Source organism: Quercus robur, chromosome 4 (genome assembly GCF_932294415.1).
Source record: "Quercus robur chromosome 4, dhQueRobu3.1, whole genome shotgun sequence".
Lineage (NCBI taxonomy): Eukaryota > Viridiplantae > Streptophyta > Magnoliopsida > Fagales > Fagaceae > Quercus > Quercus robur.
Window position 1 is genome coordinate 28,509,391 of NC_065537.1, and position 24,330 is coordinate 28,533,720.

The 24,330-nt window shown below is 31.7% G+C and overlaps 1 protein-coding gene across 1 annotated transcript; it reads right to left on the reverse strand.

Annotated features, from left to right (window-relative positions):
* Window positions 1-13,272: 13,272 nt before the first annotated feature.
* LOC126721695 (probable pectinesterase 8) lies at window positions 13,273-22,350 on the reverse strand. Its single transcript, XM_050424752.1, has 5 exons — window positions 21,959-22,350; window positions 20,851-21,022; window positions 18,337-18,543; window positions 13,566-13,825; window positions 13,273-13,426 (listed from the first exon to the last, which is right to left on the reverse strand). The coding sequence occupies exons 1-5, from the start codon at window positions 22,348-22,350 to the stop codon at window positions 13,273-13,275; spliced, it is 1,185 nt and encodes a 394-aa protein (XP_050280709.1).
* Between the last annotated feature and the right edge of the window lie 1,980 nt (window positions 22,351-24,330).

Sequence of the window (24,330 nt, forward strand, 5' to 3'; positions counted from 1 at the left end):
TTTGTTGTGTTTTGTGTAAGGAGTTCTGCACCCAAAAAAAGGTGATGGCTTGAATGAATAATACAAGTTAAGGTTTATATTATAATTGATGCTCATCTTTTGGGACAGTAATGATATTTCCTGTCCTTTTATTAGACGAGCATCCTTGGGATGCTCTTGATGTTTTTGTGAGTCATTTGTTTGTGTTTGGATTTAATTTAAGTTTTTGGGTTATGGTCAAGCTTGGTTTTATGTTTAGTTTAATTATTATTTCATCTCAAGTTTACCATTGTTTTTATTACTTCTTTATCTAATTTTTATGGGTATGTAGAACAATACTGTGAAAAATACATGCATACACACATGAATTGATATTAAATCTCTTCTTTAGATGAAAGAATGTTTATTAACCAATAAAATCCAAACAGGGTCAAATTTTGCTACCAAAATCCAAAAATAAGGAAGAAAAATATCATCTTGAAATTTCTCATTTAAGACTAACTACAAGCAGATTTGTTTCAATGAAGGTTTAATCCATCAAATGCTGAATTTACTTTGAAATTGCCATATAACCTACCTATAATATCATCCATGTAATATGAAGCACAGTTCTCTGAATCCTGTACCTTAAAATCACTTTAGAATTTGCATAATATCATGAAAATTGGAGGAAAATAATGAAGCTAGAGTGTACTACATAGTCCAATTCTCCCTACTTTATTTGTTCCATGTTACAATTCAAATCCAAAATAACTTGAAAATATTTAGAAGCCTATAATTGAACCTATTGAACTCAAATAATACCATATTCTCTCTGATTCATCAATTTAGAACCAAAAAAGAAAAAAAAAACAGAGAAAAAATAATGTATTTGTCACAATTTGAGCTATTTTATGTTTTAGAGACTATATATGTCTTTACTTCGAACATAGTGAAATAATGGATTTGATAAACAATTCAATAAGGTGATTTGCATTATGATGGAAATGTGTTAGCAATCTGACACTGACCCAAAAAAAAAAAAAAATTGAAATAAATATGACTCTAAGCTTACTTTGTCTTAAAGATTATCTGTTTGTCTTTTTAAGAAATTTCAATGAGTAATATAATATTTTTTTATAAATCCATTCCTATTCAAGAATTATAGGAGCTTTAAAGAAACAAGCAGATTATTTGCAAGGTATTACTATTACCTTTATATTTTATTACTTTGGTAGTGTGCTTAGCATTTTGTATATCATTTTTTCAGGTATCATGGTGACATTGCTTCTTTTTTTGCTATTGTAACATTGTCATTTTGTAGAACTTTTAGAAGTCAACATGAATGATTATCGTTAGGTTTTGAATCAATAGTTCTGAATTTGTTGATGAAAGTTTTATTTGAGTGCTTTCAATTTGTCAATGGAATGTTTATTAAGTAAAAAAAAAAAAAAGTTAATGTATGATAGTCTATCATCCTAATATGATGCCACTCAATTTATTTGGTAGTTTAGACTTTAGAGCTCATTCATGATAAAAGTCTTTCTAATTATGACTGAGATTATGCTTCGACAAGTTTCCAATTATTTGAAGTATGTATAGTTTCACTCTCAAAGGTTCTTGCTTCATCGTATTCAAATTGACTTGTTTGTGTTTTGAAATTAACTTGAACTCTTATTAAAAGCTTGGTTTTGTATCTACTTTATGTGAAACACTATAAAGAAGTAAACTTTGACTTTTTAGTTTTAAATTGTAATTTTTAACTTCTGTAGTCAAACTAAGGAGGGTGAAGGAAATTTTTTTCTAAAAAAAAGGAAAAAGGCTTATGGATTTTATGAGATGTATACATGTTGATTGTGATTTTTATGTTGTAGAATGATGAAAAGAACTGAGAAGGAAAAAAGGACTTTGTCTAAGATCCACTTGAAAAAGGGCAGAAGCCTAAAGGTTGCTTCTAATGTTGTTGCACTTGGATGATTCAAAAGCTATGTAGACATGTGCTTATGCATTATATGTGATGTTTTGTTTGGCAAAATTTACATTTTTGAGGTTCCTCAATAAATGATTATTATTATTATTATTATTATTTTTGGAGTTATGTGGATATGTGTAATTGTTATTTATCTTAATTCTTACCTATCAAAAACATATCATCTATCATGATACTGGAATATCAAGATGAAGGATTTGCACTTGATCCATTAAGACCAAATTCGAACATGCAAGTGATTTTGCTACCAATAAAAAGTTGGATGGTTTGTAACATGCAATTGATTCTTTTACCCAATTTTGTAGTCTAATTTGCAAATGATTCTAATTGTAAAGCTTGACAATTTGTAACTTGCTTTCGATCCAATATATATATATATATATATATATATATACATATTTATATTTTGAGTTGATCTCATTTTAGCAGCTTTCCTATGCATCGCACGGGTTAGCGACTAGTTATCATAATTGTAGAATTTCATATTTATACAAAACATAAAAGCAATAAAAGAAAATAATATTGTGTTAAGGGATGGATTCTAGTGAATTCTACAAAATCTTCTAAAATAATTAATAAATTAACTCCATAAAAGTTACACATTTTTTAAAGGAAAATACTATGTCCACAACATTTTTACAAAACTTTCATAACAAATTTTTAGTGATAAGTTGTTATTACTGCTACGTGTTAGCTATTACATGTAGGCAAAAAAGTAGTTTAAGTCACAGATTCAAATTAGAGCCAAAAACAACTTACCACCTATAATTTGTTGTGAAAATGTTGTGGATGTAACACTTCTCTTTTTTAAATGACTAATTTTTTAGAAATGCGATATCCGTAACATTTTTACATCATTTTCACAATAAATCCTAAGTAACAAGTTGTTACTAGAAAATAAACAAGTTATGGAGTAAAATTTATTGTGAAAATGTTGTAGATTTGCCAACTGTCCTAATTTTTTATTTTTACTAGATGCCATGACAAATAATAAATTATTGTCCACATCGTTGTGTCTACCTCTACCGAAATTAACACCACTCGTCTCTCCCATCAGTTTATATATCTTATAGTTTTACTTTGTAGTTGTCGACAATTTACTCAAGAATATGACAGTGAGTGTGACAATTAAAGTGAAATCTTCAAAATATTGGATTTATTTTTTACATTTAGCAATACTTTTGGAACATTTTAGTTAGTTGTTAAGTTTGTAAGACTATTTAGCAATCTAGCATCTCAAGACTCTAAAACTCGAGTTTAATGTAGAACTTAATTAAGTCTCTTAGACTTGAGTTGCAAGTGATGGTAAGATGATGTGGAATAAAAAATACACATGGAACTTGAGTCTTTCTTGAATTCTTCAAGTTCACGTTCTTCTTCAAGTTCAGATTCCTCTTTTTCAGATTTGGTTTTCTTCAGGTTCTTCTTCTTCTTCAGATCTGGTTTTCTTCTTTGGCTTCTTCGGATCTTCTTTAGATCTAGATCTTCTTCTCTTCATCTCCTTCTCCTTCTTCAGATCTACTTCTATGGAACTTGAGTCTCTTCAACTCGAGTTCCATGTAGATAAATTGTTCTACGCCAGCCGTAGAATTTGAGTTTTAGAAGCTCGATTTTTGTCACCGAACTGGAATTTTTAAAACTCGAGATGCTAGTTTACAATATAGTTTCAAAAAAGCACTTACTATTGAAAATGTTTCAAGAATCATGTTAAATTGCATATTTCCTCCAAAATACCAACCAAACACATGGAGATGGAGATGGAGCTACTCTTCTTATTGTAGCCTTTTCAAATCATATGCAGCACTTCCCTATGGAGACTGGCAGCGATGATATATGGAGGATCATGCGCACTTTTCACCAAAAGACGTCATCAACGCTAGTTGGACAGCGAAAATTCATCTTAAAAACTTTATACTTCTCCCCCATTTTATTTTATTCCAATCTATTTCTACGTCCCAAAACAATATATGTTAACTATGTCAAAAATCCATCCCAAAACAATATATAGGGACAAACGTTTATCAAATCCACCAAACCAAGTGAAAAAAAAAAAACAATTTTGATGATAAAATACTAAAATAAAATGTTTTGAAGCTTTTCAAAACTAGATGTTCACATTCCACTTCTTTGACACTGAGGAAAAGATTTTTTTTCAATAGAGGAGAGAGAAGGTGGAGGTAAAAATTCGGGATCTAATGCAATACCTTAAGAGCATCTCTAATAGATTAGCTAAATCTATTTTTTGGAGAGCAAACCCTAAAAATTAACTCCAATAGATTCTCTAAATGCAAAACTTTTCCAAATATTTTTTGAAGTTACTTCAGTGGTTCTCTTGATATAGAAAAGACTGTAGCAACTCCATAAGTTTATTTTATCCTAAAAAAATTACCCAACCATATTAAATAACTATTCTTTCTCTCTCATTAAAACTCTTTTCCTTCTCTCCATTGTGCTCTTGGTTTCTCTCCAGAATACATCAACGCAGCTCTCTCTATTCAGAAAATCTTCTCTCACAAAATCAACCCATCATCACTGCTCTCTCTCACAAAATGACTTGCATTGTGGCTTTCAATCGAAGTTCACTCAACCACCTGTGACGAAGAATGGAGGTCTAAAAACATTAGCTCAACCTTGAATATTGGTACCCAAAATTTTGATTTTATAGGGTTTTTGTCATGTTTGAATTTATTAGTTTATTGTACGAGTTGATGATTTGGTGGTTTTGAATGATTTGCTATTGTTCTTCACCACTATCTAGGTTTAGGTTTTGGGTTTTTTCTCCCTATCTCTCTTTCATTCTATTTCTTGATCTTATCTCTATTTTTCTATTTAATTAATCTTATTAGAGTCAATAAACTAATCTGATTCCCTTAAAGTTTCTTATTTTCTAATAAAAATTTTGGTCTCATCTCTATTGCACATCAACTGTTCGATAGAGAAGACTTAGGTGTGTTTAAGAGCTAATATGGAAGGCTTTTTTTATAAAACATGATTTTTTTTTCCTAATATACTTAATAAGTGGAGCACGGGCAACAAAGTATTTTTCTAATGCTTTGTTTTTATTAAATTTCATTGTGTTTCATTTCAATTGTATTTGTATATTTGCATTGCTTATATAGAGGCTTATATTTGTACATTTGCATTGCTTATCAGAGCACCTTTTTATTTGTTATTGAATACTGGTCATAAAATTTGAGATATAGAATTGTCTTTGAAACATTTATATTTTAGTATTGGACTATTGGATGCATTGATAGATTACTACATAAGCTACATTCTTCTTGATCGATTGGATTGATAATCTCAACATCCTATGTTTAACTTTGGCATTTGTTGATGGTTTTAATAAAAAGTGGTTGTAACTTTGAATTATGGTTTCTTAAGATATATGCTTACATATGGGGTATGCTTCTTAGAGTGATTTGCTCTATTTAATCTTTCCATATTAGAGATGTTGGTTGACTTGGTTTCTGCAATAGCCGTTAGGTCTAAACATTGAAAGGAGTTGCTGTCATTTAATTTTTCCATATTAGAGGTGCTAATTTAATCTTTCCATATAACAGGTGCTAGTTGACCAAAGAATGGCATATGCCTTCTCTAAGTATAATCTATCCTAAACATAACATCTAATGCGTGAATATTGCATGGTTTTTTTAAGTATCAATATGTGAATTATTCATGCATGTTGCAATAATTGTGTGTTTTTTTGGTGGCAGCAACTTGGGAAATTTGTTCCATGGGTCGTAATACAAATTATGAACGTAATATGCTTCTAAATGACTTTGATTCTGATGATGATTTTGAGATAATTGCGCTTCTTGCATTGGAAGAAGAAAGTTTAGAAAGAGAGAGGGCATCAACATCACATTGTGGTTCTGTTCCGGGCCGTAGGTTCATCAAACGTGATCATGAGCAAGGCCACCAAAGACTTTTCCAAGACTATTTTGCAAAATCACCAGTATATCCTCCTAACGTATTTTAGAGGAGGTTTCAAATGAGTAGTTCTCTTTTTCTACGTATTAAATTTAATCTAGAAGAGAAAGATGAATATTTTGTTCAAAAAAGAAATGTTGCCAGAGTGCTTGATTTGTCTTCCCTTCAGAAGATGACTGCCGCACTAAGGATGCTTGCGTATGGAGTAGCAGCAGATTTTACAGATGAATATGTGAGAATTGGAGAAAGCACTACAATAGAGAGTCTCAAAAAATTTGTTGAAGCCATAGTCGATATTTATTCTACAGAGTACTTGAGGTCACCAAATAGCAATGACATTGCTAGGTTGCTAAGACTTGGTGAAAGGCATGGATTTCCAGAGATGTTAGGGAGCATTGATTGCATGCATTGGAAATGGAAGAATTGCCCATCGGGGTGGAAAGGTCAATATACTAGTCATAGTTGTGAGCCAACAATTATTTTGGAAGCAGTAGCATCATATGATTTTTGGATATAGCATGCATTTTTTGGGTTACCTGGGTCTCATAATGACATCAACGTGCTAGACCATTCATTTATATTTACCAAGCTCGCTTAAGGCCGTGCACCTTCAGTGAATTACTCAATCGATGGTCATGATTATACAATGGGATACTATCTTGTTGATGGTATATATCCTCCATGGTCCACGTTTGTAAAGACAATCCCAGCTCCCCAAGGTAGAAAGAGAAGTATTTTTGCTACAACTCAAGAGTCAACAAGAAAGGATGTAGAGCGTGCATTTGGAGTGTCAAGCTCGATTTGCAATTGTTCATGGGCTTGCACATCTTTGGAGAACAAAAGCTCTTGATTACATTATGAAGGCATGCATAATATTGCATAACATGATAATTGAAGATGAACGTGATGCCAATGGAGCAGAAGACTTTGATTATGAACAAGTGCCTAAAAGCATCCCTACAATAGTGTCCCACGAGCCTACAGAAGAATTTAGTCAATTTACGACATTCATTGCAGCCCATGAAAAAATTAGAAATAGAGAAACTCATTCTAAACTCCAATTGGATCATGTTGAGCACTTGTGGCAACGATATAGTGAATTGTAGGATCATCTAATTTTAAGTTTTATGCTCGCATTAATTTTTATGTCTTTAGTCTTTATTGTAATTTGAAATTTCTCTTCATTTATGTTACTCTTCATTTATCAAATCTATGTTAATCTTGAAATTTCTCAAGCCTTTTTTGAAAAATATGACTATTGAGAAATATTATCATTTGAAAAAATATGACCCTTTAAAAAAAGGCTATTGAGAAAATATAATTGTTGGAAAATTTGAAAATGTTACTGTTGGGAAATTTAAAAATATAGCTATTAGGAATTTGAAAAATATAGATGTTGGGAATGAATAAATAAAGATAAAAAAAGATTAAAGAAATATTAAAGAAAAAATAAAGAAAGAATGAAGAAATAATATTAAAATGAGATGGAGAAATGATAGAGAATCTGTTGGAAAGTGTATTTCAAAAGTAGGCATGTAAAAGGCAAACATCATTGTTCACCTTTCAAACAGCACAAAATTTTAGATAAGCTATTGGAGATGCTCTAATAAATCTTCATGGCACTTTATTTCAAATTGACAGCACATCAAATTCATAAAAGACCATTTTACCGCCTGAAATTTTCAGAGCCCACTTGTTTATGTTGAGTCCAAATATGATGATTTAAGTGTACGTTTGACATTAATTATTTTTGCCAACTTATTTTTGCTATTATTCATGGGTCCCACTATACAATTTCAGCTAACTTTTATATTTATCTACAGTACTTTCAACAAAAAGTTTTCAATTTCAGCTAAATAAGTTGTTCCCAAACGGACACTAAGAGCCAAAATTCCAAAATTATGACCTATTTTGATTAACAGTCAAATGAACTCTAAAATTCGATTCTCAAAAAAAAAAAAAAAAAAAAACTCTAAAATTCACTTGATAATCAAATTTCATCTAATTATGACCAAATCCATCTTCCTAAACTATTTGACCAAGGTTTGATGGCAATTTAACCAAAATTTTGATCATCTGATCATCACAAATTTAAGCCCATGTGAAAGGTCATGAAATTTCCTATAAAATGATTACTTAGAAGCCAAAATTGGACTTGAAAAGAGCAATATATCTCAAAAACAATGAGAAACTAGCCAAAATTCTTAACCATTTTTGAGAGTGCATCATAAAGTTTGATTATGGTTTAATCGTCATTAAATCATAATTAGATAGCATTGAGTTGGTACCAAAAAAAAAAAAAAAGTGTCGTTAGAAAAATTTAGTGATAAAATTTGATTTGGCATGCTTAGAGTACAAAATTTCACACAAGGGTTGTACCTCAATTGGCACTTACTAGTAGCGTATATGGTTAGAATCTCCCCTCCACCACTAAACTATAGTATTGTAAAACAAAACATATTATTTTTCTTTGTTGAGTGTCATCTAACCTCAAAATGCCATAAGTCATTTTTAGAACTTGACACAAACACACATGACAAATCACAAGCTTTGATAATGAACTTTTCTAATTTCTTATAAAGAAAGGAATTCATCAAAATCACAAGAAATGTGTATAATTCTAATGAACAAGTTATTTTAAGAAATTGACATTAGTTTAACTCTTCTAGTAATAAGAGTAATCATTATAGAGTATTGGATGTCATAGATTACAATTGCATTATGGTCTTCTCCATGCAACTCCACTGGTGTTATATGTTGGGTTAAAATGAATTGGCCCCTTAGCAAATTAATTAATTATCCAAGTTAATTAATTAGTCAAATTACATGCAATAGCATGGTGGCACAAACAAATCATCAAATAATTAAATGCCGGAAATTAAATTTGACACAGATGATTTGTTTGCGAATGGGAAAAACCATTGAGGCAAAAACCCACCGAGCGAATTTAAGGTCACCACTCATGAGAGTCCACTATTATCAATCACAAGCGATTATAAGTAAAAGGAATCCCAGTACCCAATACCAACCTAGTTGAACCCTTACCCCAATACCCAATTGGACTTGTATTGTAGCGGCAATCTTTCCGTTCAATGCACAAATCCTAGTACGTGACTAACCAATGATGCACAGATCCTAGTACGTGACTAACACACCAACTTTAAGAAGATTGTTGGTAGCAAAGTTCTTAAGTTCATCAACAATGAAGATCAGGAAACTCCTTGGTCACAAAACCCATGGCGTAAAGTCGTAATAACTTCTACAAAGAAAATGATGAACTACAGTAATTTCTGCTTCCGGTCACAATATGCATGGATTATTCTTTTGCAACACCTTGCATCACCTTGTGACGGCTCTTAAACTAATCCTTATATATGTCTAGGGTTATGAGAAAAGAAACCCTACATAAATACTCAAGGATATGCGTGTAATCAGATCTGGAAAACCTGATTTCATAATTCTCGACAGATACAACTTGTATCAAGCTTTAGTAATAATTCTTGATAGAAAGGATTTTGTCGAGACTTCTGTCGAGCTTTAATGAACAACATTTCCTTCACTTGTTTCTTTGTCAGATTTGCATGGCTTTAATACTAAACTTGAACACTTGTTTCTTGAAGTACTAAACCCATCCTAGATCTACCAAATTACAAGTAAACTGCGTTTTGTTAAAGGATTAGCTGATTACATAATTATGTCCCTAACATTATATCAACCAAGCCATTTTATAATTATTGTTACATTTGCGTTGTGGTCTTCTCCATGTAAAAATGAGAAAATAAAATTTAGATAATTATATTATCATAGTACATTAGCCATTGGTTCTCACCGATAAAGGACACTTTAAGGAAAGGAGAAGCTTGAGTATCATTGAGTCTTGGTCATATTTGCCCCAGGAACTGAGCAATGGTATTCTCCAAAGAATACTGGCCTACATTTTGACAATTAAATCAAACAACAATTGTATTAGTTCTTCAAATGAATTGGACTCAGAAACCATTCGTTGCAGTCTGTGTTGGAAATATAGTGTTGAAGATTGCTCAAATTAATTAACAAAATTACAAGGCAATATCAATAATATATCGGTAAAACAAGATATGCTCAGATTAACTTATAAACAAAATAGACAAGAGCAAAGACGTATAAATTAAGGATTAACTAAAACTTATCACTAAGGCATGAAACTAAATCCGTTGTCCTTAAAAAGTGATTTCACCTTCATTGGAATAAAGTTGTCGGAGCAAATGACTTAGACAGCCGTTCTCCATGAGTTTGAACTCACAAACAGAGTTCAAGCTTGTCACAAATGCCCAAGAGAAAGTTTTTAGTAAAAGACAGAGGATAAAAGTATCAAAGTAAAGTTCTAATCTTTAGCAACTAATCTTCTATATAAAATTTGACACTCTTAGGCTCTTAAAAGGAAGCAGTCAAGGGAAAAAAGGGTGAAAAGAGAAAGACAAAATTGGGGGAGTTTTTGTTTCCCATTGATGCCACAACCATTGTGTATTTTCTACAAAAGTGGGGAAGGTGCTGGCTAATCTGTTGCTAAGGAAAGAAGAGAAAATTTTGGGTTTTGTTTGATGCCAACAACTCACACGCCTATAGGAATATTCTAGAGCTTTGGCTTGAGCTTTCCAACCAAAGTTCATGGGCTTAAGTTTTAAATTCATCCAATAATTTTAAAACATTCCCAACAATCCCCCACATGTTTTAAAATTTGATTTTTCAAAAATTGGGCAATCACAAGATGAAATAGTGTTGATGTCTTGGGGACTTGAATCAAAACTTGGTATTTGTATTCTAGAGTTCACAAAATCTTGAACCAGTTTCATGAACCACAAGAATATGAACACCTTTGCTTCTGAATTCTTGGACGAGTCCTCGATTTGGTACATTTTGACGATGCACCCTACTTGGATTTTCCTGAGTTCTCTAGAGAGTTTGCCACCACTCTCATAGGAGGTGGCCCTACCTCCACACTCACGTAGTTGAATTCATCAAGTGTGTACTACCACACACCACCCATAAAGGCTATGAATTCATTGAAAGTCTTAAACTCAACCTCACTAGTTTGATAGTAAGCACTATCTACACCATAGGGAGGGATAGTGAAATCTCAATCTCAATAATAGTGCCATCTTGAATCTCTCCATGATGCCCATTGAACCTTTTGTTGACATAGGTTGGGTTGTCATCATGAGTGATTCACTCAATGGGCTTAAGTCTCATCCTTCTCGATGTATATCATAGACCAATTGTCTAGTTAGCCCTTTGGCTAGAGGATCCACAAGATTCTTTTCTAACCATACAAATTCCATGGCAATTACACCATTGCTTATGAGTTGCCGCACTATATTATGTCTTAGGTGTATATGCCTCTTCTTCCCATTATAAATTTTATTTCTTGCACACGAAATTGCAGCTTGGGAATCACAATGCAATGATATTGATGGTAATGGCTTATCCCATTTTGGTATATCAGTAAGTAAATTTCTAAGCTACTCAGCTTCATTACTTGCCTTTTCTAAAGCAACAAACTTAGACTCCATTGTTGATCTAGCATTACAAGTTTGTTTAGAAGACTTTCCAAGATATAGCTCATCTACCTAAGGTGATAACATATCCACTAGTGGAGTTGGTCTCATCATTATCTGATATCCAATTTTCATCACAATAACCTTCTAATATTGTTGGACAACCTGTATATGTAAGGCCCAAATTCAAGGTGCCTTTCAAATATCTCAAGAGACAAGTTAGTACATTCCAATGTTCATAGGTAGGATTATGTGTATATCTACTAAGTCTACTAACAGCATATGTAATGTCAAGGTGTGTACAATTCATTAGAAACATCACACTACCAATAATTTTAGCACACTTAAATTGCGTAACAGGGGACCCTCTATTTTTCTTTAAATGTATGCTTGGGTCATATGGAGTTCTCATAGGGTCACAATTAAAATGATTGAATTTTTTAAGTACCTTATCAACATGGTGTGATTGGGAAAGTGTAATCTCTTCACTATTTCTAATGATTTTTATTCCGAAAATTACATCAGCCTTTCCAAGGTATTTCATATCAAAGTTTGAAGATAAGAGGTCTTTAGTACTTTTTAACATCCATGTCAGTTCCCCAAATTAACATGTCATCCACATATAGGCATATGATAACACCACTATCACTAGAGAATTTATTATCCACACATCTATCAGATTTGTTCACAAAAAATTCATTAGAAATTAAAGTGTTATCAAATTTTTCATGCCATTGTTTGAGAGTTTGTTTCAAACCGTCTAATGATTCTCTAAGTTTACACACTTTATTTCTTGTCCTTGAACCACAAAACCCTCTGGTTGGTTCATGTAAATTTCTTTATCTAAATCACCATTTAAAAATGTTGTTTTGACATCCATTTAGTGACACAATCAATTTATGCATTGAGTCCATAGCAATTAGAATCCTAATTGTAATTAATCTTGTCACAGGTGAATAAGTGTCAAAGTAATCTATCCCTTCTTTTTGAGTATATCCTTTTGCCACTAGTCTAGCTTTGAATTTGTCTATGGTCCCATCTACTTTTAATTTCTTTTTAAACACCCATTTGCAACCGATGGTCTTGCATCCTCTAGTGAGTACTAACTCCCATGTATGGTTAGCCATGATTGGTTCTAACTCACTATGGATTGCATCCTTCCAAAAGGTTGCATCTACTAATTTCATGGCCTCTTGATAAGTTTTTGGGTCATCTTCAATAAGAAAAGCAGTGATAAAATAAGGCCCAAAGTTGGTTCCATTTTTAGGTCTTTTACTACATCTTAACTCTTGTTCATCTAAGTTTGAACTTGATCTCACTTGGAATATGATTGATGAGGATTCATTAGTGAGTCTTGTTCTCTTCATAGGAAAAATATGCTCAAAAAATTCAGCATCCCTAGTCTCCTCTGTGGTGTTAGTCTCCAATACTAAGCACCTATAGGCAGGACTGTTTTGTGCATATCCTATGAAGGCTCTGTCCTTGGCTTTAGGACCTATATTTTCTTTATGTGGTTTAGGAATTCCAACCTTTGCCAAACAGCTCCACACCTTAAAGTACCCTAAGTTTGGTGCACGTCCTTCCCATAATTCATATGAAGTTTTTCTAATCTTTTTATGTGGGGCTCTGTTTAATGCATGACATGCATAATGGATAGCCTCCCCCCATATGTTGGAAGGAAGACTAGAGCTAATGAGCATGGCATTCACCATATCTTTTAGGAAGCTGAAATTAGTTTAACTCAATCGATGTTATATTAACTGGCCATTTTATTATTATTGTTACATTTCCATCGAGATCTTCCACATAAAAATGAGAAAATAAATTTAGACAATTATATTATCATAGTAAATAGGCCTAAGTGTAGGGTTGAAGCCATAGATCCCCATCAATAAAAGACGCATTAAGGAAAGGAGAAGCTTGTGTGTCATTGAGTCTCATAACATAAGGAGGCCTCATGGTCATATTTGCACCAGGACCTGAGCAATTGTATTCTCCGAAGAATACAGTCCTACATTTTGACAATTAAATCAGACAATAATTGTATTAGTACTTCAATTGAATTGGACTCAGAAACCATTCTTAAAATAAATTATATATATATATATATATATATATATATATATATGTTGCAATTCATAGGTTCTTACTTGTCACTTGCAGGGTCATTGAAATCATTCCAACCCTCTGGAGCAATGATATCCGACATTGATGTGTCGGCAAAAACAACACGTGCAAATGGCTTCCATGCTCGACCTAGCCATATTCTTCCATTGCCACCCACAGTGCAGTTGGTGAATGCAAAGCCAGTATTCTCTTCCTGGGAACCTCTGCCTTGAGCTGTAATAACTCCAGTTATGCCTGTCGATCCTGGATCTACTGGGTTTGCCAGGGAAATCAATACACAATTCTGCAGTGTACAATTTAAAGATAACTTTATGTTTAAGGTTTTCTACTTTTGAGTAGTAAGCTGGAAAGCTAGCCCAAGCTACTTTTATAAATGTGATATTGATAATAATATACTCTTGCTGTCTGTCTCTCCCAAGGGGAAAAGCTTGGACAAGGGATTGTTTTAAGCAAACAAAATCTATAAAATTAACAAACGTTTGGATTTGAATATTAAATATTAGCCCTGGTTAACCAACATGTTACCACAAACAAATAGTAATTGTCACCCTAAGCAGAATTAAAGAAAACCAATAAACCAACTACTTCAATAAAATAAAGTCAGCTCATTCTCTTTAGCAGAGGATTTGAAATGGAGATCATCATGTTCCTAGTACTCAGCAAGTTAGCATGTTGATAAATGTCCTACTGAGATGGGGTGGCTTTCTTTCTTTTTTAGTATTTGCTTAGTGTTCCTATAATATTTTAGTTTCAAATGGTCGTGAGGGTGTACCGATTTGGATATTCTAAATTTCTATATTCATTATTACTATGTTACATGTTCTATATATTATTAACATGCATGCCAAATTTTGTGCAAAATGGATGTTAATTACCAATTGATCTATTAACTACCACATTAGGATCCATAGAAGGATCAATCTTCACATCCTCTTGAGAAGGATCAACTCTTAATCTCTTATCCCTAGCCTTTGGCTTTGCTGGAGTCTTCTTCTGTACTTTACTCTGCTTCAGAAAGGTTGCTTCAATAGGTTCAATCTAATGAATAAGCTCAGAAGAGAGGGAACACTTAAAACTTGGAAACTCTAAAATTTTGAAGATAGACACTGGAAGAAGAGGTTTTGTTTTCTAGAGGTATTTCTGTGGATATCAACAATGGTTTGAATAAAAAGATAAGAGAGACAAATAGAAGCACTAGTGACAAGGGCAAAAAGGAACAGTAGCCTATCAGTAGTAATTGTATGAATGTGAGTCAAGGGAAGGATACTATGACAAGGTATCCTATAGAAAATACAGTTCTCCTTAGTAAGCTCTTAGAATCAAGCTTAGGTTCATCATCCTAAGTCATAGGTGTTCCTTCCACACAGAAGGGACACAACATCATCTAGAGAAGGAGGGTCAATGAAAGAATAATTAGGATTACGAACAACTGGCACAGAAAGGGCATCAGAAACAACCTTATGGATTATTTGATACTCAAAACCCCTAATCCAAGTAGTCAAGAAGTGACCACCAGAAGCAGCAGCATGCACAGAGAGATTAGAGTATAATTTCCTAATAATAACTGCAGGAGGAGGTGATAGACCAGAACAAATAGACAACCAGCACCTAGACTTAAAGTATTGCCTAAAAATGGACTAAGCTCATCTAAGACAACCACTCTCTCACTTCACATAGATCTATACTTAATCAAGCTATCAAACTTTTAGAAGTCAGAGATAGTATGAAATCTAGTGGAATTAAAGGATTCCCTAGAGGAAAAGGCACCCTTGGTAGACTTTTTAGCTAAAGTTTTCTTAAGAGCCATGTCTAAGTTCTAAGAGAGAGAAAAAGAACATAAAGGAACAACAAAACATAAGGGTAGATTGCATTAGAGAGAAGCACAAGATATAGGAATGCGAATCTTAAAAATCTACATGATGTATTAGACAGACTTATGTGAGAAGCCTCTATTTATAGGCAACTCAATAATACTTATTTTGAAATTTTCTCTCAGCATTTATTGAGAGTTAATTACAAATTTTGAATTTAAATTCAAATTTGACCTTAATTTTGGTCTTGCATTTAATAAGAACATTCCATGAGTCTTTTCTTTTGACGTTGCCATGTGGCTTTCTTCTTTTGATGCTGCCACGTGGCTTGATCATTTGCTGATCATTTGCATAATCAATTGGAGATTAATTTGATTACAAATATTTGATCATGAATAATTGGACGGTTGTGAATACATCATAAAATTTTGATGTCTACAAGTGTGATCTTTGGTAGATGCTTGAAAGAGTAGAAAGTACAAAACCTCTCAGATCTCAAAATAGTAGCTCTCCAAGACATTAAAAAAAAAAAAAAAAGTGCTTTAGGGTTTTCCTTTTATACCAAGTAATTCTAGATTGAAACCCTAAACGTTTAATGGGATAACAGGCTTAATTAAAATTTTTTAATTTGCAGTTTGATTAATTGAAGCATTCTCTTGATCAGTTGAGCTAGTCAACTTTTCACTAATGCTTTTTGCAGTTTGTACGTTATTGAATTTTGACTTGTAGCACTTTTAGAAATACTTCATAGACACTAAAATCTATTCCCAGACAAGTTTATATACTCATTTGCCAACACATGAAACATTTAGAACCTAACAATAACAACCAAACTTATAGATAGTAATAGTTTACAATATCTTCTATTCCTGGTAATAAAGGTTACTATTCTTAATGTAGCCTCTATTCATTGTACCAAATGTGCTCTTAGTTTCAGTTTTGCGGGTACTACACACTATAGTCTATAGACTATCACTATCTAGTAATATGAATGCCAAGGATTTTGGGCAACTTCTCAGGCACAATATACACTGTATAGACTCGAAGTATCTCCTTTTTCAAACACGTCCATTGCAATAGAACGCTCCAAAGGGATTTTGAATTGGGAAGACCCGTTTCATACGGGTTTGGGTATTTGTTGGTCATGGGTTTTTTAGTTTTGATGTGGCAATATTGATGTGAATTTTTTAATACAAATGTTGTTGCCACATCATCTAAAAATTGTCACATCATTTACACACTATAGTCTATAGACTATCACTATCTAGTAATATGAATGCCAAGGATTTTGGGCAATTTCTCAGGCACAATGTACACTGTATAGACTCAAAGTGTCACCTTTTTCAAACACATGTCCATTGCAATTGAACGCTCCAAAGGGATTTTGAATTGGGAAGACCCGTTTTATACGGGTTTGGGTATTTGTTGGTCATGGGTTTTTCAGTTTTGATGTGGCAATATTGATGTGAATTTTTTAATATAAAAGTTGTTGCCACATCATCTAAAAATTGTCACATCATTTTTTCATTAGCCAAATAGGCAATGAGATTAACAAGGTATCAGAATAATCAACAACACTAATTTTTTAAACTTCAAGGATCAAAATTGTTCATTTGAAATTTTAGAAACCAAAAATGATCACTTGATAAACTTCAAGGGTATTTTAGCTTATAAAAATTTATATGTTTATTTTCTCTAAAATTAATTTATCTCGAAAACTTTTGATTTAGAATACTTATTATCAAAGAAAACGAAACAATTGATTTAGGCTTATGTTTAGTTGCCATGAATACTTACTATCAAAGAAAACAAACCAATTTATTTGGATTATTCCATTTTTTCTTATTTTTAGTTGCCATGGCAACTATTGAAAGTGGAAACAAAACCTAACAAAAGGTAAAATAAAATTTAATAACAAATGTAATAAAAAGTATAAATTAATTATGAAGTTACTCAAAATAATTAAATATTTGTAAACAAGTACTAAGTAGAGAGGTATCTAGGCTGTTAGTAGACACAGGCTTCGCTAGCCTAAATTTGTTCTATATTATTTTTAATAGATTGAGATCCGATGTAATTGAAATATGCAATTGCACCGTTCAGTTCACCTCCCTTCCTCTCATAATATATTTTTTCTAATCTTACCTTTTTTACTTTCACTTTTTACTTTTTTTTTTAAATTTTTTATTATTATTTAATGGTTGAGATTTAAAGTTACTTTTTGTGACTTTAAATCTCAACTACTCATAGCAGTTGCATTAGGTGCAATAACCTAATTATTGAATTTGATCTCAATCCATTTTTAATAGATACAATAAAATTTAAATTTGTACTATATTATTAATAGGAGTATTAATGGGTAAAATAATTTATTTCCACCTAATAGGTATCTATAGGTGGTACACTTATTATTTAATAAAAATGAATTCTTATGGGTATATTTATAAAATTTTATAGAATATGTGATTTGGAATTGAATAATATGATATTCTTGTTCAACTTTGGTTATTTTGACAACAATTGAAAAAAAAGAAAAACATAAATATAAAAGAAATGTTCATAATACATAGTCGAGGAATATAAAATAATTGTATGCTTAAATTAGTAAATATAATTAAATATTTGTGAGTTTTTTCAAACAATATGTTTATACACTTTTTTTTTTTTTTTTGATAATTCGATAGTTAGGGATAGGAGATTTGAACTATTTTCATTGAAAATATGAGAATATGTTAGTTGAGTTACAAATCTCTTGATATAATATATTAACATTTAAGAAATCAAAATTTTTTTTGACATGTAATATAAATGGAACTAATAATTTAAATATTATAAACAAAATAAATATTACATATATATACATATATGTATATATATATATATATATATATGTATATATATATTTGGGTAAAAAAAAATTCGTAAAAAATATTTTAGAATCAACCCCATAAATACGGGGCTCAAAATATTTTAGATAATATACCTGATAGAATGACCTTCCATTGCCATAGATGAAATCAATGGAACCTTGGATGTAGCAATCTCTGAAGTAATGTCGGCCCTTATCATCATGAAGGGTGTCTTGGGCTCCAAAGAATCCACAACCCCAGAACGCTGCTTGATCTCCAGATATCCTAAGTGCTACTGCTTGTCCTCCAATATCACCAGGGTTTGGAATAGGAGCCACATTCTAAAATTTTTGACATGTAAAAATAGATAGATGTCCTTTTGCAATATGAATAGGAAATTAGGCAAAACACACACATATATATAAAATCCAAAGAAGAACTTACACACACAATATGTTTGTAACCATTTTTTTTTTTAAGAGAAAAAAAATATGTTTGTAACATGATTTAACAAATGCTATTTTCTTACGTATAAAAAAATAAATATATAACATTAATAAATAATAAAAAATTGGCAAAACTACAATATTAGTCTTTCAAGTTTACTCTATGTGCGTCTTTCTCAAAAAAAAAAAAAGTTTACTCTATGTACGGAATTAATCTCTCAAGTTTCAAGTGAGTGTAATTGGTCCATTAATTTTTAAAAATAAGTTGTATTAGTCCTTTTACTAAATAAGTCTAAATCTTTTATCTCACTCTTCCTGCTCCATTATAAACTCCACAAATAAAAACATGCTACATGTCTATGTATTTTATTAAATGCTAAATTTATGCCTTTTATTTTTTCAATTTCCTAAAATAAATAAATAAATAAATAACCCATCATATTTAGGAAATTAAAATAATAGAAGACATAAATTTAGCATTTAATAAAATAGATGGACATGTGACATGTTTTTATTTGTGGAGTATATAGTGGAGTAGGAAGAGTGAGATAGAAGATTTGAACTCAAAATAAATGCCATTAGTAGTGTTACTTACGTGGCTAACAGAACATTGACTTGATATTTTTTTAATGATGTGGAATTTTTTAATTAAAAAATTAAAATAATTAGTTTCCATATCAAATCAAATCTAAAGCAAATTGACCCAAGTTTAAATCAAATCTAAAATTACAACCCAGTTCCAAATAAAATCACATACGATTGCGATTTTTTATATCACGAAAATATAAAAAATTATTAAAAAATTTGTTTCCTTTTTTTATTATTCAATAAAAAGTTTTAAAAAATAATACAGCATTCCCTTCGGTCAGGTGTTTTCCTCGGTAGGATAGAGGGATGGCCCATGTTCCATTGCATCTGATAGCGTTGCTTTTCATCTGGGGGAGGTCGGCCATCAACTTTTGATATGGATTTCTAGCGGCCCATAGCTTGGCCGACAACTTCAAGCTCGATAAAGTGTGAAAAAATTATTCGGGGTCAATGAGGCTGAGATAGGCTTTGGGCTTGTGGAATTAACCGAATACAGTTGGATACCAAACATTAACGGAATCCAAAATCACAAACGTATGTGATTTTATTCGGAATTGTCATTTTAGATTTGATTTAAACCAGGGTCAGTTTGCTTTAGATTTGATCTGACATGAAAACTAATTATTCTAAATTTTTTAATTAGAAAATGTCACATCATTAAAAAAAAAAAGTTAAGTAATTGTTTTGTTAACTACGTAAGTAACACTACAAACGGTAATTAGTAAAATGACTAATATAACTCATTTCTTAAATTTGAGGGACTAATTGTGCTCACTTGAAACTTGAGGGACTAACATTGTAATTTTGCCTAAAAAAATTAACTCCTAATCATGAAATAGACATTTATTGTTTCTTCTAAAAGGGGAAAAAAAAAAAAAAATTCATATCTCTAATTTCAATGTTTTTATTCCTTCTAAAAACAAAATTCTATGTTTTTATTAAAAAAAATTACTTATATATTTCTAAGATATGCTATTATGGTACCAGAGTAATCAGAGGAAAGAAACAATGCATTAATAATTTATAAATTTTTTATTTTTATGAAATACATTAAATATATTTTGAATTAATGAGTTATTTATGGTATAAGAGTAATTAAAGAAAACATAAATGATGCATTAATTATCTAAATAAATGAATTACATGTTTTTAGTAAAAGTTGTAAAACTCTAGGGGCAATTATTTAAAAGTAATGCTAGAGATATAAATTTTATTATAAAAAAGTTTTACGAACTACTAATAGGATGAGTGGTTATTAATAAATGAAAAAGCGATGTTAAGGATGGGTTTAGATGAAAATCAATAAGAAGTTAGCCATATCAATGATTTATAAAAATATAATAAAATAGTCTGTAATTGTTGCATTACTCGTTACTTAAATTTATATCTAAAATTACATTTTTTTAACAAAAAATATAAAAAGGAGGCGATTTTTGAAAGGAAAAGTCAAGGGAGTCATGGCCCTCCCTATGGCTGAGCATGGACCAGGCCCGCTTGACTTGAACCGACTCTCCATACCCCCTCCTTCCACGCCTTGTGTGTGTATATATATTTGTGTTTATTTCTGTGTGTATATATATATATATATATATATATATATATTATCGATCTTACCATGAAGGTTATGTTCTTGGCAATAAAGTTAGTGGAGTAAACTTGAACGGAGCCACTAAATGATGTGCCATGTGAAGAATTGGCAGTGTCATTCCATGCAATTGCAGTTGAAGTAAAGCCTTGTCCTTGGAATGTCACATTCGTTTTGGTTCTTGGAACAGTAACTTTCTCACTAATCAATAATGATAGCCAAGGAATTTCATAAAAGCAAGCAAGAACAAAAAAAGTTAAATTAAAAATAATGAATTCAAGATATTGAAGGGAACACCAATCCATCCTGTGACTATTTGCAACAAATACATATAGCTTTTTTAGCTTTTTTTTTTTTTGGGGGCTAAAATGCAAATTTTGCACCCTTTAAATTTGACCAGAATTTATTTCGGTCATTTAACTTTAATATCATTCAATTGAATTCATTAAGGTTTTTTTTTTTTTTTTTTTTTTGAGAAATAATCTTTTAAGTTTCAAGTTTATTCAGTTAAGGTGATTGATTCCATAAAATTCTATTAAATATTGTGGTAAGTATAAAAAAAAATTAAAAAATTAAAAAATCCAATTAATTATTGAAATATATTTTCTAGATATTTAAAAAAAAAAAAATTAACTGAATGACCTTAATTGAATAAACTTGAAACTTCGTTACTTTGAGGATTCAATTGAACAAAAGCCAAATTGAAGGACTAAAATGAATTTTGGTCAACCTTAAATGGCATTTTGCTTTCTTGCCTTTTTTCTTATATTAAAGTTTAAATTTAACAAAACTATATTTATTTGAAAATATGCTAATTTTTAGCTTTATGTCATACATTTAATATAAAAGTTATCAAAATTATCTGTTTTGATAAGCTATCGAAAACTGAGAGATACCCAAAATCCAAACAGATATGGAGCCCATTTAAATATTTTATTTATTTATTTATTATTTTTTATACAAGTCAATTTAAATCTTTAGTTTTTATTTCTTAGATCTAACCATATAATAACAGTACACAAAGTGCCACATTATTTTAAAATTTTAATACAAAATTTGTAATGTTTATTTAGAATTACAAAATAGATCTATTTCAAATGGAGAACGTAGATAAAATTTAAGAAGACAATAACTTACTAGTAAACGCCGGTATTGATCCATATAATGGTTCTATTTTGGCTGAAATCTGGAACAGCATCAACTGCTGCTTGCACCGATGTAAAATTACAACACCCATTTGGATCAACACAAAGATACGAGGTTGTGTTAGTGTCCTTAGGAAAGTCGGGTGAAAATCCCTCGCACGGAGTAACTATCTTCCCCTCATTATTGTGTCTATTGTACTGGTGATGATGCCCTCCACTGCTGTATGCGATGACTGTTGCAGTGATTGGAGATGATGAGAAAAAGGTGAGACTAAAACGAATAAGATATTTGAGGAATGATGGGTTTGAATTTGTGATATGTGTGGATGCCAAAACAGCAAAAATGGCAAATAGAAAACTCAGAGATATGCTATGGAGATTCATTTTCTGAATGAAGGAAATGAGAATAGGGATAATATGTTTTTGGAGGGTACAAATTATAAATAGATATGCAATTGAAGTGAATGATGCAAATATGCTTCAGAAAATTGCTAACTTACCAAATTTGAGATGGGAAATGCTTGAATTGAGAATGCAGCTTACCAAGTAAAGGATGTACTGGACTTTGAATCCCAATGAATGGCAGTACGATGTGGTAATATAAAGTTTAGATTTGTCCCAATTTTGTTAATTTCTTCTCTTATTCAAATTAAAAAGGACTCGTAATGTAGCATTTCAATGTTTTAAGATTATTGTATTTGGCTTCAATGAGTATATTTTGCGATAAGCCGATAAGGCATAGATATTGACAAGCAATATTGAATATATATATATATATATCTCTCTTTCTCTCTCTCTCTCGAAGGTTTTAGTTTATTTCCTCACTCCAATCTAATCCCCTAACATGTTAAAATACTTTGAAAATAAAATCTTTGTCCCCCCCACCTCTGTTAAGGCTCTGGTATAGTATATTACTGCTATAATCTTAGGTGCAGTGGATGCTTGTACAGAGTTAGTTGAGTTAGTTGGATCATGCATTAGAAGATTGTACTAGGTTAGTTAAGGGACTAAGCTGCAATGTATTGTACTCCTCAATGTATTGTATTAGTAAGCAGTAGTTGTACTCTGTTAGTGAGTAGAGTATAAGACTAAACTGATTGTAATGTGGAATTCATGGAAGAATAATACATTGAATAGTTCTCTTTGAGTTACTACTAGAGGTTGATTCCCTTGAAGAATCAATGGAGGCTCGAAGAACTACTAGAGTGAGAGTAAAGAGAGATTAAGGATCATTTGATTCCTATCATTTGGTATCGGAGCTAGTTCAGCCATGGTGCAAGAAACCAGATATTCCCTTTTGAGTGAGAGTGTTTTGCTGGTACAACAAAGATTGGATGATCATGCTTCTGCCATGGAAATGATATCAAGAAGATTGGAACAACTGGATAACCATTTCAGAGGAATGAAAGATATGTTTGAAGAGAGGCTACCAGCAGTGCAGTGACAAGATAATCAGCAAGAAGGTCCAGTTCATCAGCAAGAAAATCACCTTCCTGAAACAGAGGTGTTGCAACAGCCAATACGCCATCCACGACCTGAGATAGGTGCTCTAATTCCTAAGCCTATCGGGTTAGAATTTCCTAGATTTAGTGGAGGTGATCCTTCTGCTTGGATCTTTAGAGCCATGCAACTCTTTCGTTACTATTAAATACTTGAGGAAGAAAAGATCTTGAATGCTTCTTATCATCTTGATGATGAGGCATTAATTTGGTTCCAAGAATGTGAAAGATCTTTGGATTCTTGGGAGACTTTGTTAGGGCCATTCAAGTTAGATTTGGACCTTCATCATATGTTGATCCCATGGAAACCTTGACTAAATTGAAGCAAACTACAACTGTGGCTGCTTACAAGAGCTAGTTTGAGATGTCAAGTAATAGAATCAAAAACTTACTTGAATCTCACAAGCTTAGTTGTTTTTTGAGTGGATTAAGAGATGAGGTTAGATTTGCAGTGAGGATGCAAATCCAAGAACTCTGAGTGCTGCTTTCGAGTTGGCTAAAATTCAAGAAGAGTATTTGTCCACTTGTAAGAAGGTGTATAGGCCATTTCTTGAGTCTAGTAGAAGTAATTGACAAGAACAACCAATAAACAAGTATGACAGTAAAGCTGAGTCTACAACAAGAGTCCCTATACAGAAGATTACCTCAACTCAAATGGAAGAAAGAAGAAAAAAGGCCTTTTGTTATTATTGTGATGAGAAATGGCAACCCAAACACAAGTGTAAAGGTCTTAAGTTGTTCATGATAGATGAAGTGCTAGAGGTCAATCAAGTTGAAGTTGTAGAAGTGGATGGTAATGCAGATTTTCAATTGGATCAAGCTGATATCACTTTGTATGCATTGTTAGGCAATCCTTCCCCGGGCA